We start from the raw sequence: 14266 nt of genomic DNA, 5'->3' as shown, positions 1-14266 counted from the left end.
AGGGTTGTTCGCGTAGCTATGGTACGGTAGCCTAGATCTTTCCAGATCGCGTGTGGACCTGTGTCATTAAGAAATACAGGATAAGCACTTTTGACTGCTCCCCTAACTTGCCTGCTCAACAATGTTTCAGTTCATAATTCACTTAAAAAGCAGTGCTGTGTTTTTATATGAGTTCTAACTTAAAATTTGAAAACTTTGTGGGTTTCATGGTATAAAATCTTAAACAGACTCCTAAAGGAATATGTGGACTCTGAAGACTTATTTACAAAGGGTAAAAATCTGCTTTTTAAAATGGATAATTGCTCTTTAGTTTCAGTAGTGAATAAAATTTGATTTATAGCCTCCTCTGGTAGTTTTCTGAAGTGAATTTAGTTTTAATTAATGTGAAACTGGTGCATCTGTCTGACTAAACACTTTTGTAAAGCACTTTTGTAAGTCGCTCTGGATAAGAGCGTCTGCTAAATGCCGTAAATGTAAATCTGTCAAGAGCAAGATGTGAGGAACCAAAGAGCTTTTTCTGTTGACAAATGAATATTTCAGTAGGAGATCTCACATCTGTTCAACTGCCAGCTGGCCCTCATTAGTGTTATCACCTGTATCTGGTTTCGTCAACTAATTTTTAAACTTATACCCTGTGTTTTGTCATATGGTTTGCTGGTTATTTTCTACAGTTGTGATCAAATTTATTCAACCCCCACTGAAATAAAGTGTTTTGGCCAGTTTGACATTGATTTTGATCATTTCAGTCATCTTATTTACAATTATATCAAAGAGGCACTTATAAATTAGACAAACATAACATAATATTTATGATGGAATAACCACAAATGTCTTTACTGTGCTCAAATCATTATCAGTTTTATTCAACCCCCTAGTGACATTATTTTTTAGTACTTAGTACAACATCCTTTTCCAGTTATGACAGCTTTCAAGCGTGAAGCATAGCTTGACACAAGTGTCTTGCAGCGACCTATGGGTATCTTAGCCCATTCTTCATGGGCAAAAGCCTCCAGTTCAGTCACATTCTTAGGCTTGCGCACTGCAACTGCCTTCTTTAGGTCCCACCAGAGGTTCTCAATTGGATTTAAGTCTGGTGATTGCGATGGCCACTCTAGAATGTTCCAGCCTTTCATGTTCAACCATGCTCTAGTGGACTTGGATGTGTGCTTCGGATCATTGTCCTGTTGGAAGGTCCAACGTCTCCCAAGCCGCAGGTTTGTGACTGACTCCATCACATTTTCCTCCAAGATCTCCTGGTACTGAAGGGAATTCATGGTACCCTGCACACGTTGAAGCTTTCCTGTACCATTAGAAGCAAAACAGCCCCAAAGCATAATTGACCCCCCGCCATGCTTCACAGTAGGCAAGGTGTTCTTTTGTTCATAAGCCTGGTTCTTCCTTCTCCAAACATAGCGCTGGTCCATTGTCCCAAACAGTTCTAATTTAGTTTCATCTGACCACAGTACACTGTCCCAAAACCTTTGTGGCTTGTCCACATGACTTTTGGCATACTGCAGTCGACTTTTCTTGTTCTTTGGAGTCAGCAAGGGGGTGCGTCTGGGCGTTCTGGCATGGAGGTCTTCGTTATGCAGTGCGCGCCTTATTGTCTGAGCTGAAACTTCAGTGCCCACATCTGACAGGTCTTTTTTCAGTTCCTTAGCAGTCACGCGGGGATTTTTCTCCACATTACGCTTCAGGTAGCGCACAGCAGTCGCGGTCAGGATCTTCTTTCTGCCACGACCAGGTAACGTTTCCACTGTGCCCTTTAACTTGAACTTGCGAATGATACTTCCGATAGTGTCTCTTGGAATATTTAACAACTTCGCAATCTTTTTATATCCATTGCCATTCTTGTGAAGAGCAATAACCTCTTCTCTTGTCTTCTGGGACCATTCTCTTGCCTTCACCATGCTTGGAAACACACCAGTAGATGTCTAGAAGGAGCTGAGTATCACAGTCCTTTTAAATCTGCCTAATTGGTGCTTATCATGCTTGATTGCTGCTCGTTGACATCCACAGATGTTTTCAATACCTGATGGAAAACACTGGAATGAACCTCTGTTCTTAGGAGTGGTAGTCGTAAAGGGGTTGAATAATTGTGTCAATGAAGAAATCACAAAAAGGCCATTTAATACTTTATGACAAAAAAAATTGATGCTATCTTAGTTGCATTTAGTTCTTTAACAAGTCCTTGTAAGATTTCATTATGAACACAATTACAAATGTGCACTGAATTCCATAAAACCCTTCGCAGCATTGGGGGTTGAATAAATTTGATCACAACTGTACATAAGCCCCTATTGTACATGTTTGTATTCACAGCTCTGTAGCATTCTGTGGTGTGATTCCTTTTTGCCCTCATGCTTACAGCAACAGCAAAAGTCACTGCCACTTTTTCAGAAACCTTAGGAAGGAATTTACAGCAGTGGTAATCATTGCTGTTTATGCCCCTCTGACCTCCAACAACAATAATAGGAGTGACATACTGAACTGTGGTATCACATCAGCAGTGATGGCTTAGTTACCTTGAAAAGGTAATACAATAATTACTGATTACTCCTTTAAAAAGTAACTTAGTTACGTTACACATTACTTTATTTTAAAAGTAACTACATTAGATTACAAGTTATTTTAGTAGTTACATTCAACAGCAAAATGAGTTTTTCCAATACTCACTTTATTGGAAGTGCATTTTAAACAGTAACAATGTATCTCCTGACATTTAAATTATGTATCTCCTGACATTACGTTTGTGTTGCTACGCGGTATTATTTGTAAATATATTTGTAAACGTAATACACGCGAACTATTCAGTCAGACAGCTATTTGTTGTGAAACGAAATATCATTACAATTTCAAGCATTTTTAAGTAGGCTACGTTAGCCAAAATTCCAGCAATTTTTAAACGTGGTACACAATGCAACATTAAAATTCGTCAGGTGACTGTTCCTTCTCCTATTTTTTAGGGGTATTTCTTTACACTACCATATATCGTTACGGACAACTCTGCACAGAATGATGTGAACGAGCTCGCGCTCTCACATGTTCGCGTGCAAAGTCTAGCGCTACGGTCAGACGCAAAAGTATAACTGAGCCAAGAAGAAAGCAAAAATATACATTTTTACTAAGGAAAATAAAAATAGTAACACACACACTGTAAACCCAGATTTTGACTCAACTCAAAGAGATTGAGTTCATATTACTTAAATCGGTGTAATTTATTGACATTACTAGCTAATTCTGATTAAGGTGAACTTTTTCAAGTCTATTCTTATAGTAATTGTGTTTTTTAAGTCCAATCAATATTTTTACTCAAACAAATTGAGTTTGTTGTACTTAAACCTGTTATTTCTTTACATTAATTATGAATTCTGAGTAAACTGTACTTTTTAAAAAGCCCATTTTATTGCAATCATTGGTTTGAGCTCAGACAACTCAATATCATCAAGTTTTGCCTGTTACTAATAGTAATGCAATGATGTCACGACCCGCCAAAAATCCAGTTAACGCCAGTTTTCTCCAACGAACGTCCCGCAAAGTGTGCGCAGTTTAGTGTGTTGTATGAATGAGCCCGGAGTCAGAACAATTGAACTTCGTCAGAACAATTTGAACCGTCTGCTTTGGGCACACTCCTGCTGCTTCCAGACAGTGAACTTAACGTTCAGTTGAGACGGTCACGCAGCTAGACACTGTTTAACAAACATCGTGGTAAGTTGACTAGCAGACTAGCTCACATAATTATTTAGGTTTATTTTCTCGATTTAGCTTGGTTAATTTGCAGTTAATTCCACTCTTGGCTGTTATGCCTTTTTTAAAAACTGTTTTCATTTAGTTAATGCCATGTAGCTATTGTGTTCATTTGGAGAGTTAGGCTATTAGTTATTTTCAGAAGCTGTTAGCTAACTGTCGTTTTCCTTAGCTCATCTAACTCTAGCTGAAGATGGAGTGGAAGTGTAAATATTGTGCTTTTGTTAGCGAGAAAAGGGCGCAGCTATTCAAACACTACCGTTTAAAACATGGAAGTTACACAAGGACAGCACCATTGCCTTGTTTGCACCAGGACTGTTTGTGCACATTCAAGTCCTTAAACCGCCTTAAAGCACACATATCTCGTGTTCACTCTAAAACTCATGAGGAACAACCAGGAGAAAATGAAGCGCTTAAATTCAGCTGTCAGTTGTGTGACTTCAGTAAACCCTGCTCTGAATCAGACTTTTTCACTCACCTCCGAAGCAGACACTTGAAAGTTAACCAAAAGGTTCAGTGTCCATATGCAGGCTGTAGATTTCAGAGCAGTGTGTATTCAACTTTCAATGCACATAAAAGTAAAGCACACAGAGAAGACAACTGGAAGATGTTCAAGAACGAAATAGTTGACATGAGTGATTACAATAAAGACAGTGATGTTGCAGATGAGCCACTGCCAGTTGAAAACACAGAGGAGACAGACAGTGTCAGTGAAGATGTTTCAGAGATAGAGCTTCATGATTTCGAAAAGCAGTTGGAGCACAACATGGCTGCTCTTTTTTTAAAGATGCAGACTATCCTCCACATACCTGAGCGCTCTGTACAGGAAATTATAAAACAGCTTTGTGATATACATAAGTTGTCAGAGCCACTTCTGCAGCATAAGGTGAAGATGATTCTTCAGGAGTATGATTCTGAAATAGATGAGTACATTGTGAAGCAGGTGAGCAGTGCTGTTTCATTGACCAATGTAATGACAGCATTTTGCAGCAAAGATGGTTCCTTAGCAACCACAAAAAGGAGAGCATCGTATGTGTCTAAAGAATTTCCACTGGTAATGCCTATAGAGTACGTAGTTGACAAAGATCAGAAATCGGTTGTATATGTTCCCATACAGCAAATGCTGCAGAAGTTACTGAGTAAGACAGATGTTTTAGATAAAGCAATGTCTGAAGAAATGCATGTTCCAAATGAATACAGATCTTATGTGGATGGTACATACTTCAGAGAAAATGGCATTCTTAATAGTGATGAGTTCACAATTGCCATTGGGCTGTACATCGATGACTTTGAAATCGCCAATCCGTTAGGAACATCAAAGAAAAAACATAAGATGTGTGCGGTGTACTGGGTAATTGCCAATATGCCTGCAAAATATAGAGCATCCCTCAACTCTATCCAGCTTGCTCTTATATGCAACACAACCACTGTAAAAGGATGTGGTTATGCTAAAGTGCTGGAACCACTTATATATGATCTGATGTCACTTGAAAAAGATGGTGTTTACATAGAGGCCTTAGGTGCAAGTGTGAAAGGAACTGTTTTATATGTAGCTGCTGACAACCTAGGTGCTCATGCACTAGCTGGATTCTACGAAAGCTTCTCTGTTGATAAGTTCTGCAGAGTCTGCATGGCAAGTAGAAGTGACACTCAAGAACAAGACGTACGCTCTGGTGCTTTTGAGCTCAGAGACAAAGACAGGCATGACAGACAAGTGCAGGAAGTGATGGGAAACCCAGAACTGAGTAGAACATATGGTGTGAAAAGAGAGTGCCCCTTGACTGCAAAACTGGAACACTTTCATGTTGTTAAAGGTTATCCTCCTGACCTCATGCATGATCTTCTGGAGGGCATTGTCCCAGTAGAACTGTCTTTGTGCATTTCAGATTTGATTTCCAAGGGATATTTTGATCTAGAAACAGTTAATCAGGCTATCAGGTCATTTACATACACCTTTACTGACAAAACTGATCAGCCACAGCCTATTACAAAAGGCTTCTCCACAAAAGGCACAATCGGGGGAAATGCGCATGAAAACTGGTGCCTAATTAGGCTCCTTCCATTTCTTGTTGGTCAGTATGTTCCGCCTGGGGAAAAGGCATGGGAGGTTCTCATGCTTGTCAAGGACATTGTGGAGTTAGTAGTCACCCCCAGGTTTACTGAAGAGACACTCTACTTTCTGGAGTGCAAGTTAGCTGAACACCGAGAACTACTGCAGTCTACATTCCCAGAGTTTAAATTAAGACCAAAACACCACTTTATAGAACATTACCCTCAACTTATTAAAGCATTTGGACCACTGTGTGATTTGTGGACTATGCGCTTTGAGGGCAAGCACAAATTTTTCAAAAGGGTTATCCGTGATGCTCAGAACTACAGGAATGTAGCCCTTACACTTGCTGTGAAACATCAAAAAGCAGTCAGCTATCATTTGGACTCAAGTTCATTTTTCAAACCTTCTGTTGAGATGGAGAAGGTCACTACAGTCTCTGTATCTTCTTTCCCGGAGAACATCCAAAGAGTATTCAGTCAGAAAATCCACAAGCCAGCAGCAGTTCTTGTAACATCATCTGTCTGTGTAGATGGAGTTAAATACAAGCCAGATATGGTAGTCTCTGCTGGATCCTGCTCAGGTCTCCCTGAGTTTAGACAGATCACACACATTGTTGCAGTTAATACAGAAATCATGTTTGTGTGCAGAGTAATGAGTGCATGGTACCACGAGCACCTTAGGTCATATGAAGTTTGCTACTCCGATGTAACCCTGCCCCTGTGTGTGCTTCCACTATCAGAACTTAACGATGTTTTCCCCCTTTCCGCATACAGAATAAGTGGGAAACTAATGGTGACTCTCAAACGTTATATTCTGTGCTGACCAATCGCTTTCTTCTCAGATGGAAGTGCAACAGAGACTGCTTGTGAGAGTTATCCTCACTGAAGCAGACATAAGGAAGGTGGAACTGAAGACAAAACCTGATACAGTTGACCTTTTGATTGACTCCCTTAAAGATGCTCTTCAAATAAACTATAGCTTCAGTTTACAGTTTAAAGATCCTACTTTTGACAACGAACTGTGCAATCTAACAGACATTTCAGAGCTGCCTGAGCGACCTACTCTTAAAATCATGCCAATTCTTTCTCTTGTGGAGGCGCCCACACCATGCTTAACATCGAGTGAAGAAATAAGTGACACCTTCAGCCAGGCAGACACAGACATAATTTCCAACTCTTCTCAGGAAAGACAACGCCAGTGGCCAGAGGTATTTGATCTGTATATACCGAAGTTTTCTGTGGATGTGGAATATAGGCTGCGTCAAGCAAACCTGCTCCATCTTAGGGATGGAAAACACCTCATTCCGTCAAAAGAGCTCAAACATGACATTCTTGAGAGGCTGGCCGAGACCATATATGCCTTGAAAGCATACCCAACAAATGCAGAATTTGAAGCTGTTGCCTCAGCACTGGTGCGAGCACACCCATGTCTCAAAGAACAAGGATCAGTGTCCGGCTGGAGTGGTTGGAAAAACAGCTTGAAATTCAAGATGGGTAATTACAGAACAAAAATGCGTCTGCTGGGTCACCGTGATGTGACTGTGAACGGCGGTAAACATGGAAAGCACTCTCCTTGTGGAGACCCACCTAACAAGAGAATCAAAAAACCAAGGAGAGGAGAAGTTAATTACTTACCCGATTATCCAGATGGACAGGATGACTCTACCCTTGAAGATGCTCGACAGTTCATGGTAGAAGAAATGAAAAAGAAAACCCCAAATGGAGCTCTCATCAAGCAGAAGATGGATTTGACATTCGCTCTTAGACGGAATGAAGTTGTGAAGGACAAGCCTGCCATCAACCAGATATGTCAACGTTGGCCGGCTCTCTTTACTGAACAACAGGTAGGCCTATAGATTTGTCTCATATGCTGTATTCTATAGAACTTCTGTGGTGACATTAGATTTAAAAAATTAAGGTGTGGCCACAAATCCATTATTGGTGTAATTTAGTTTATTGTTGAACTCATCAAAATGCACTCTGGGTTGTTACATAAAAAGCTCATATCAACTCTTGTGACCATGTACATGTTGTATTTTTACATGTTTCAGGTGTGTCTGGAGTTCAGCAGGGTGGCTGGTAAGAGCCTGAGACTGGAGTTCTATGAGGCCCTTGACCATCACAGTCCTAGGCTCATGGAAATCTTCAAGGCAAAGAGGGGGCTCACAGGGCAGGTTTTGGCTGACCTGATGCAACAAACAAAGGTTAGTAGAACATGTGTAAATAAATGTACTGATAATGTGAGCTATCCTGTTTGCAGATGCTTTCTTTTTCTTGATATTTCGTAGCCTATATGTAATGGAGTTGCCTAAACTAACTCCTCAGTCCCGTCAGAGTAATTAATTACCATCTATCACATTAGTTTGCCAGGTTTTACAGTTGATCTGTAGATGAGGTAGGCAAATAACTACCTGTATGCATCATGTCAAGAACACTGTGTGAGTTACCAGGTGGGGTCCAGTATGTAAAAGACTGTGCTTGTAACACAGGGTAACACATGGACCCTGTGTTAAGTGTGTGATATCCTCTCTGCTCTCTCTCAATCCACCAGGCTTCGGATGTGACAGAAGCCAGATGCCTTGTTCTGAGGGGTCTTCCCATCATTCTCGGTGATAATCCATCTGCCTTCTTCAAGGCCTGCTTTGTAAGCAACTTTGATTCTTCTCTACCTCCTCTCCTCCATCCCCCCTCCCCCTTGCTTCCCCATCCTCTGCCTCCACTGTTTTCTCCCTACTATACGTATTATTTTAAGGTGTGCATGTGTTAATAGTTTCTTTATTATTAAAAAAAACTTCTCTGGAGGAGACAAACTCCAAAACTGTGACCTGTGTTCACTCCAAATCAGTTGTGGAGGCCTCTCGCACCTGTCCTGAGTGATTTTCTATAGCAGTCGCTGCAGTGGGCAGACACTGGACACGGCTGACATGGGCTTTGTACCTATTGAGGCTGTTTGTAGCACAATGTTGTCATGGTGATGTGATATTGTGCACTATTCTTTCTTGCAGGATCCTCTGCCATGAACGGGAAAACATCACTCCACACACGCAGTCCCTTCACCACAATGCAACCTCAGTGGGAATTATCTTGGAGGGAAACATTGTGATGGCTGTTGAGAGCCTGCCCCAAGCCATGTACATTGTCTTTGGACTTACCTACGCACTTCATCTCAATTACCCAAAGTACATGAAGAACACTTTTGATTTTATTCAGCAGATACTTCTGAACTTGGGTAAGACGGATCTGAAACCTAAACTTCAAACACTCAAGAATCAGCTTGCAATGTAAGATCCAGAATCTCCTCTCCCCAAGTCAAATGTGAGGTTTTAATTTTTTTATTGTGTCTTGGCCTTCAGCGTTTGCTAGTTATGAAGGGAATGTATGGTCGTGAAGAGAGAGGATAAGCTGAGGACAGATTAAAAAATGATGTTGCGTGGGGGTTAGAGAAAGCATGGGGAGTTGTGAGGAGGGGTTAGTGTGAACTCTAGGTGGGTATACTGTCAGTTATTTTGTTCACCCTCCTGTTCATTCTCACACACTTTTTGGTTTTTTACATAGACATATTTGTTATTTGCAGATGCCAGTGTTCAGCAGGGCTGAGTTTTATCTTGCCTGTTTGTTAGCAAAAATGTAAGAGTACAAGAAATTTTTTTTTCTTTTCATGCCATCACTAAGAAATACAGTATACAGCCTTTAAGGGCATGGCTTTTTCTGTTTGTTTTTTTCTTTTGTTTTTGAAAAAAGGATATGTTCAATAAAATAAAAATTTGGATCAATGTAATGCTGCAGTTGTATGTATTTTACATGGCTCTATTGATTGAAATACATATTTTGAGTTTCAGAAGCTAAAAAATGTAAGTTTGTTCTGTTAGAATACACCATTTAGTTGAATTAGTGATGTAGTAATGCTTACTAAACAAGCTGAGTTAAATAAATGGGTGGGGAATGGTTGTATAAACTAAGTATCTTTAGTTACTGTAACTTGGTTATTAGTACATTCAACTTAAATGTTCTATTCCATTCCATTAGAAGCTTCAAGTACATTGAACGTAGTCCAATTCACTTACTTAACTAATGCTTCATTACTTAAAAAATTTAAGGCAACGAGTTACCTCAGTTTTTTTAAGTAGAGTCTACTTATCTGGGTTTACAGTGCAGTTACTTGGATAAGTAACTTTAATCTGATTACTGGACTGAAGAAAGTAACTCGTTATATTACTTGTTACTGCAAAAAAGAGGTAAGATTAGAGTAACGCGTTACTGACATCACCGCACATCAGTAACCCTGACCCTAACCCAACCCACACTAACCCTGACCCTGATTCTGAAGATTTATCAACATATTGACTTTCCAACTGAGGGAAATAACACAATGGACAATGTTTACACCAACCAGAGAGGAGCCCACAAAGCCCTTCCACTCCTTCACCTTGACACCTCTGATCACATCACTGTTATGCTAATGTCAGCATACAGTCCACTGGTGAAGGTCACCAAACCGGTACACTGTAAACCCAGATAAGTAGACTCTACTTAAAAAAACTGAGGTAACTCGTTGCCTTAAATTTTTTAAGTAATGAAGCATTAGTTAAGTAAGTGAATTGGACTACGTTCAATGTACTTGAAGCTTCTAATGGAATGGAATAGAACATTTAAGTTGAATGTACTAATAACCAAGTTACAGTAACTAAAGATACTTAGTTTATACAACCATTCCCCACCCATTTATTTAACTCAGCTTGTTTAGTAAGCATTACTACATCACTAATTCAACTAAATGGTGTATTCTAACAGAACAAACTTACATTTTTTAGCTTCTGAAACTCAAAATATGTATTTCAATCAATAGAGCCATGTAAAATACATACAACTGCAGCATTACATTGATCCAAATTTTTATTTTATTGAACATATCCTTTTTTCAAAAACAAAAGAAAAAAACAAACAGAAAAAGCCATGCCCTTAAAGGCTGTATACTGTATTTCTTAGTGATGGCATGAAAAGAAAAAAAAATTTCTTGTACTCTTACATTTTTGCTAACAAACAGGCAAGATAAAACTCAGCCCTGCTGAACACTGGCATCTGCAAATAACAAATATGTCTATGTAAAAAACCAAAAAGTGTGTGAGAATGAACAGGAGGGTGAACAAAATAACTGACAGTATACCCACCTAGAGTTCACACTAACCCCTCCTCACAACTCCCCATGCTTTCTCTAACCCCCACGCAACATCATTTTTTAATCTGTCCTCAGCTTATCCTCTCTCTTCACGACCATACATTCCCTTCATAACTAGCAAACGCTGAAGGCCAAGACACAATAAAAAAATTAAAACCTCACATTTGACTTGGGGAGAGGAGATTCTGGATCTTACATTGCAAGCTGATTCTTGAGTGTTTGAAGTTTAGGTTTCAGATCCGTCTTACCCAAGTTCAGAAGTATCTGCTGAATAAAATCAAAAGTGTTCTTCATGTACTTTGGGTAATTGAGATGAAGTGCGTAGGTAAGTCCAAAGACAATGTACATGGCTTGGGGCAGGCTCTCAACAGCCATCACAATGTTTCCCTCCAAGATAATTCCCACTGAGGTTGCATTGTGGTGAAGGGACTGCGTGTGTGGAGTGATGTTTTCCCGTTCATGGCAGAGGATCCCCACTGGAACATCACAGTACAAACCCCCCTCACCATCCTGCAAGAAAGAATAGTGCACAATATCACATCACCATGACAACATTGTGCTACAAACAGCCTCAATAGGTACAAAGCCCATGTCAGCCGTGTCCAGTGTCTGCCCACTGCAGCGACTGCTATAGAAAATCACTCAGGACAGGTGCGAGAGGCCTCCACAACTGATTTGGAGTGAACACAGGTCACAGTTTTGGAGTTTGTCTCCTCCAGAGAAGTTTTTTTTAATAATAAAGAAACTATTAACACATGCACACCTTAAAATAATACGTATAGTAGGGAGAAAACAGTGGAGGCAGAGGATGGGGAAGCAAGGGGGAGGGGGGATGGAGGAGAGGAGGTAGAGAAGAATCAAAGTTGCTTACAAAGCAGGCCTTGAAGAAGGCAGATGGATTATCACCGAGAATGATGGGAAGACCCCTCAGAACAAGGCATCTGGCTTCTGTCACATCCGAAGCCTGGTGGATTGAGAGAGAGCAGAGAGGATATCACACACTTAACACAGGGTCCATGTGTTACCCTGTGTTACAAGCACAGTCTTTTACATACTGGACCCCACCTGGTAACTCACACAGTGTTCTTGACATGATGCATACAGGTAGTTATTTGCCTACCTCATCTACAGATCAACTGTAAAACCTGGCAAACTAATGTGATAGATGGTAATTAATTACTCTGACGGGACTGAGGAGTTAGTTTAGGCAACTCCATTACATATAGGCTACGAAATATCAAGGAAAAGAAAGCATCTGCAAACAGGATAGCTCACATTATCAGTACATTTATTTACACATGTTCTACTAACCTTTGTTTGTTGCATCAGGTCAGCCAAAACCTGCCCTGTGAGCCCCCTCTTTGCCTTGAAGATTTCCATGAGCCTAGGACTGTGATGGTCAAGGGCCTCATAGAACTCCAGTCTCAGGCTCTTACCAGCCACCCTGCTGAACTCCAGACACACCTGAAACATGTAAAAATACAACATGTACATGGTCACAAGAGTTGATATGAGCTTTTTATGTAACAACCCAGAGTGCATTTTGATGAGTTCAACAATAAACTAAATTACACCAATAATGGATTTGTGGCCACACCTTAATTTTTTAAATCTAATGTCACCACAGAAGTTCTATAGAATACAGCATATGAGACAAATCTATAGGCCTACCTGTTGTTCAGTAAAGAGAGCCGGCCAACGTTGACATATCTGGTTGATGGCAGGCTTGTCCTTCACAACTTCATTCCGTCTAAGAGCGAATGTCAAATCCATCTTCTGCTTGATGAGAGCTCCATTTGGGGTTTTCTTTTTCATTTCTTCTACCATGAACTGTCGAGCATCTTCAAGGGTAGAGTCATCCTGTCCATCTGGATAATCGGGTAAGTAATTAACTTCTCCTCTCCTTGGTTTTTTGATTCTCTTGTTAGGTGGGTCTCCACAAGGAGAGTGCTTTCCATGTTTACCGCCGTTCACAGTCACATCACGGTGACCCAGCAGACGCATTTTTGTTCTGTAATTACCCATCTTGAATTTCAAGCTGTTTTTCCAACCACTCCAGCCGGACACTGATCCTTGTTCTTTGAGACATGGGTGTGCTCGCACCAGTGCTGAGGCAACAGCTTCAAATTCTGCATTTGTTGGGTATGCTTTCAAGGCATATATGGTCTCGGCCAGCCTCTCAAGAATGTCATGTTTGAGCTCTTTTGACGGAATGAGGTGTTTTCCATCCCTAAGATGGAGCAGGTTTGCTTGACGCAGCCTATATTCCACATCCACAGAAAACTTCGGTATATACAGATCAAATACCTCTGGCCACTGGCGTTGTCTTTCCTGAGAAGAGTTGGAAATTATGTCTGTGTCTGCCTGGCTGAAGGTGTCACTTATTTCTTCACTCGATGTTAAGCATGGTGTGGGCGCCTCCACAAGAGAAAGAATTGGCATGATTTTAAGAGTAGGTCGCTCAGGCAGCTCTGAAATGTCTGTTAGATTGCACAGTTCGTTGTCAAAAGTAGGATCTTTAAACTGTAAACTGAAGCTATAGTTTATTTGAAGAGCATCTTTAAGGGAGTCAATCAAAAGGTCAACTGTATCAGGTTTTGTCTTCAGTTCCACCTTCCTTATGTCTGCTTCAGTGAGGATAACTCTCACAAGCAGTCTCTGTTGCACTTCCATCTGAGAAGAAAGCGATTGGTCAGCACAGAATATAACGTTTGAGAGTCACCATTAGTTTCCCACTTATTCTGTATGCGGAAAGGGGGAAAACATCGTTAAGTTCTGATAGTGGAAGCACACACAGGGGCAGGGTTACATCGGAGTAGCAAACTTCATATGACCTAAGGTGCTCGTGGTACCATGCACTCATTACTCTGCACACAAACATGATTTCTGTATTAACTGCAACAATGTGTGTGATCTGTCTAAACTCAGGGAGACCTGAGCAGGATCCAGCAGAGACTACCATATCTGGCTTGTATTTAACTCCATCTACACAGACAGATGATGTTACAAGAACTGCTGCTGGCTTGTGGATTTTCTGACTGAATACTCTTTGGATGTTCTCCGGGAAAGAAGATACAGAGACTGTAGTGACCTTCTCCATCTCAACAGAAGGTTTGAAAAATGAACTTGAGTCCAAATGATAGCTGACTGCTTTTTGATGTTTCACAGCAAGTGTAAGGGCTACATTCCTGTAGTTCTGAGCATCACGGATAACCCTTTTGAAAAATTTGTGCTTGCCCTCAAAGCGCATAGTCCACAAATCACACAGTGGTCCAAATGCTTTAATAAGTT

At 40.6% G+C, this 14266-nt stretch overlaps 2 protein-coding genes across 2 annotated transcripts; one reads left to right on the top strand and one right to left on the bottom strand.

Moving 5' to 3' along the window:
* The first annotated feature begins 5667 nt into the window (after nucleotides 1-5667).
* LOC143527857 (sterile alpha motif domain-containing protein 3-like) lies at nucleotides 5668-9533 on the top strand. Its single transcript, XM_077023203.1, has 4 exons — nucleotides 5668-7643; nucleotides 7851-8003; nucleotides 8351-8443; nucleotides 8805-9533. Exons 1-4 carry the CDS (start codon nucleotides 6642-6644, stop codon nucleotides 8817-8819), a joined length of 1263 nt encoding a protein of 420 aa, XP_076879318.1. The 5' UTR covers nucleotides 5668-6641; the 3' UTR covers nucleotides 8820-9533.
* A 1185-nt stretch (nucleotides 9534-10718) lies between these two features.
* Nucleotides 10719-13652, bottom strand: LOC143527856 (sterile alpha motif domain-containing protein 3-like). Its single transcript, XM_077023202.1, has 4 exons — nucleotides 12647-13652; nucleotides 12287-12439; nucleotides 11847-11939; nucleotides 10719-11485 (listed from the first exon to the last, which is right to left on the bottom strand). Exons 1-4 carry the CDS (start codon nucleotides 13646-13648, stop codon nucleotides 11168-11170), a joined length of 1566 nt encoding a protein of 521 aa, XP_076879317.1. The 5' UTR covers nucleotides 13649-13652; the 3' UTR covers nucleotides 10719-11167.
* Between the last annotated feature and the right edge of the window lie 614 nt (nucleotides 13653-14266).

The sequence above is a fragment of the Brachyhypopomus gauderio genome, chromosome 12 (assembly GCF_052324685.1).
Source record: "Brachyhypopomus gauderio isolate BG-103 chromosome 12, BGAUD_0.2, whole genome shotgun sequence".
In the NCBI taxonomy this organism is placed as follows: domain Eukaryota; kingdom Metazoa; phylum Chordata; class Actinopteri; order Gymnotiformes; family Hypopomidae; genus Brachyhypopomus; species Brachyhypopomus gauderio.
The sequence above is the reverse complement of the archived record's forward strand: the minus strand, read 5'-3'. Positions and strand labels throughout refer to the sequence as shown.

Coding starts and splice junctions, on each gene's coding strand:
- LOC143527857 (XM_077023203.1), top strand. CDS start 6,642: ATGGAAGTGCAACAGAGACTGCTTGTGAGAGTTATCCTCACTGAAGCA. Junction 7,644..7,850: donor CTCTCTTTACTGAACAACAG/GTAGGCCTATAG, acceptor TACATGTTTCAG/GTGTGTCTGGAGTTCAGCAG. Junction 8,004..8,350: donor ACCTGATGCAACAAACAAAG/GTTAGTAGAACA, acceptor TCAATCCACCAG/GCTTCGGATGTGACAGAAGC.
- LOC143527856 (XM_077023202.1), bottom strand. CDS start 13,648: ATGGAAGTGCAACAGAGACTGCTTGTGAGAGTTATCCTCACTGAAGCA. Junction 11,940..12,286: donor ACCTGATGCAACAAACAAAG/GTTAGTAGAACA, acceptor TCAATCCACCAG/GCTTCGGATGTGACAGAAGC. Junction 11,486..11,846: donor CCTTCTTCAAGGCCTGCTTT/GTAAGCAACTTT, acceptor TCTTTCTTGCAG/GATGGTGAGGGGGGTTTGTA.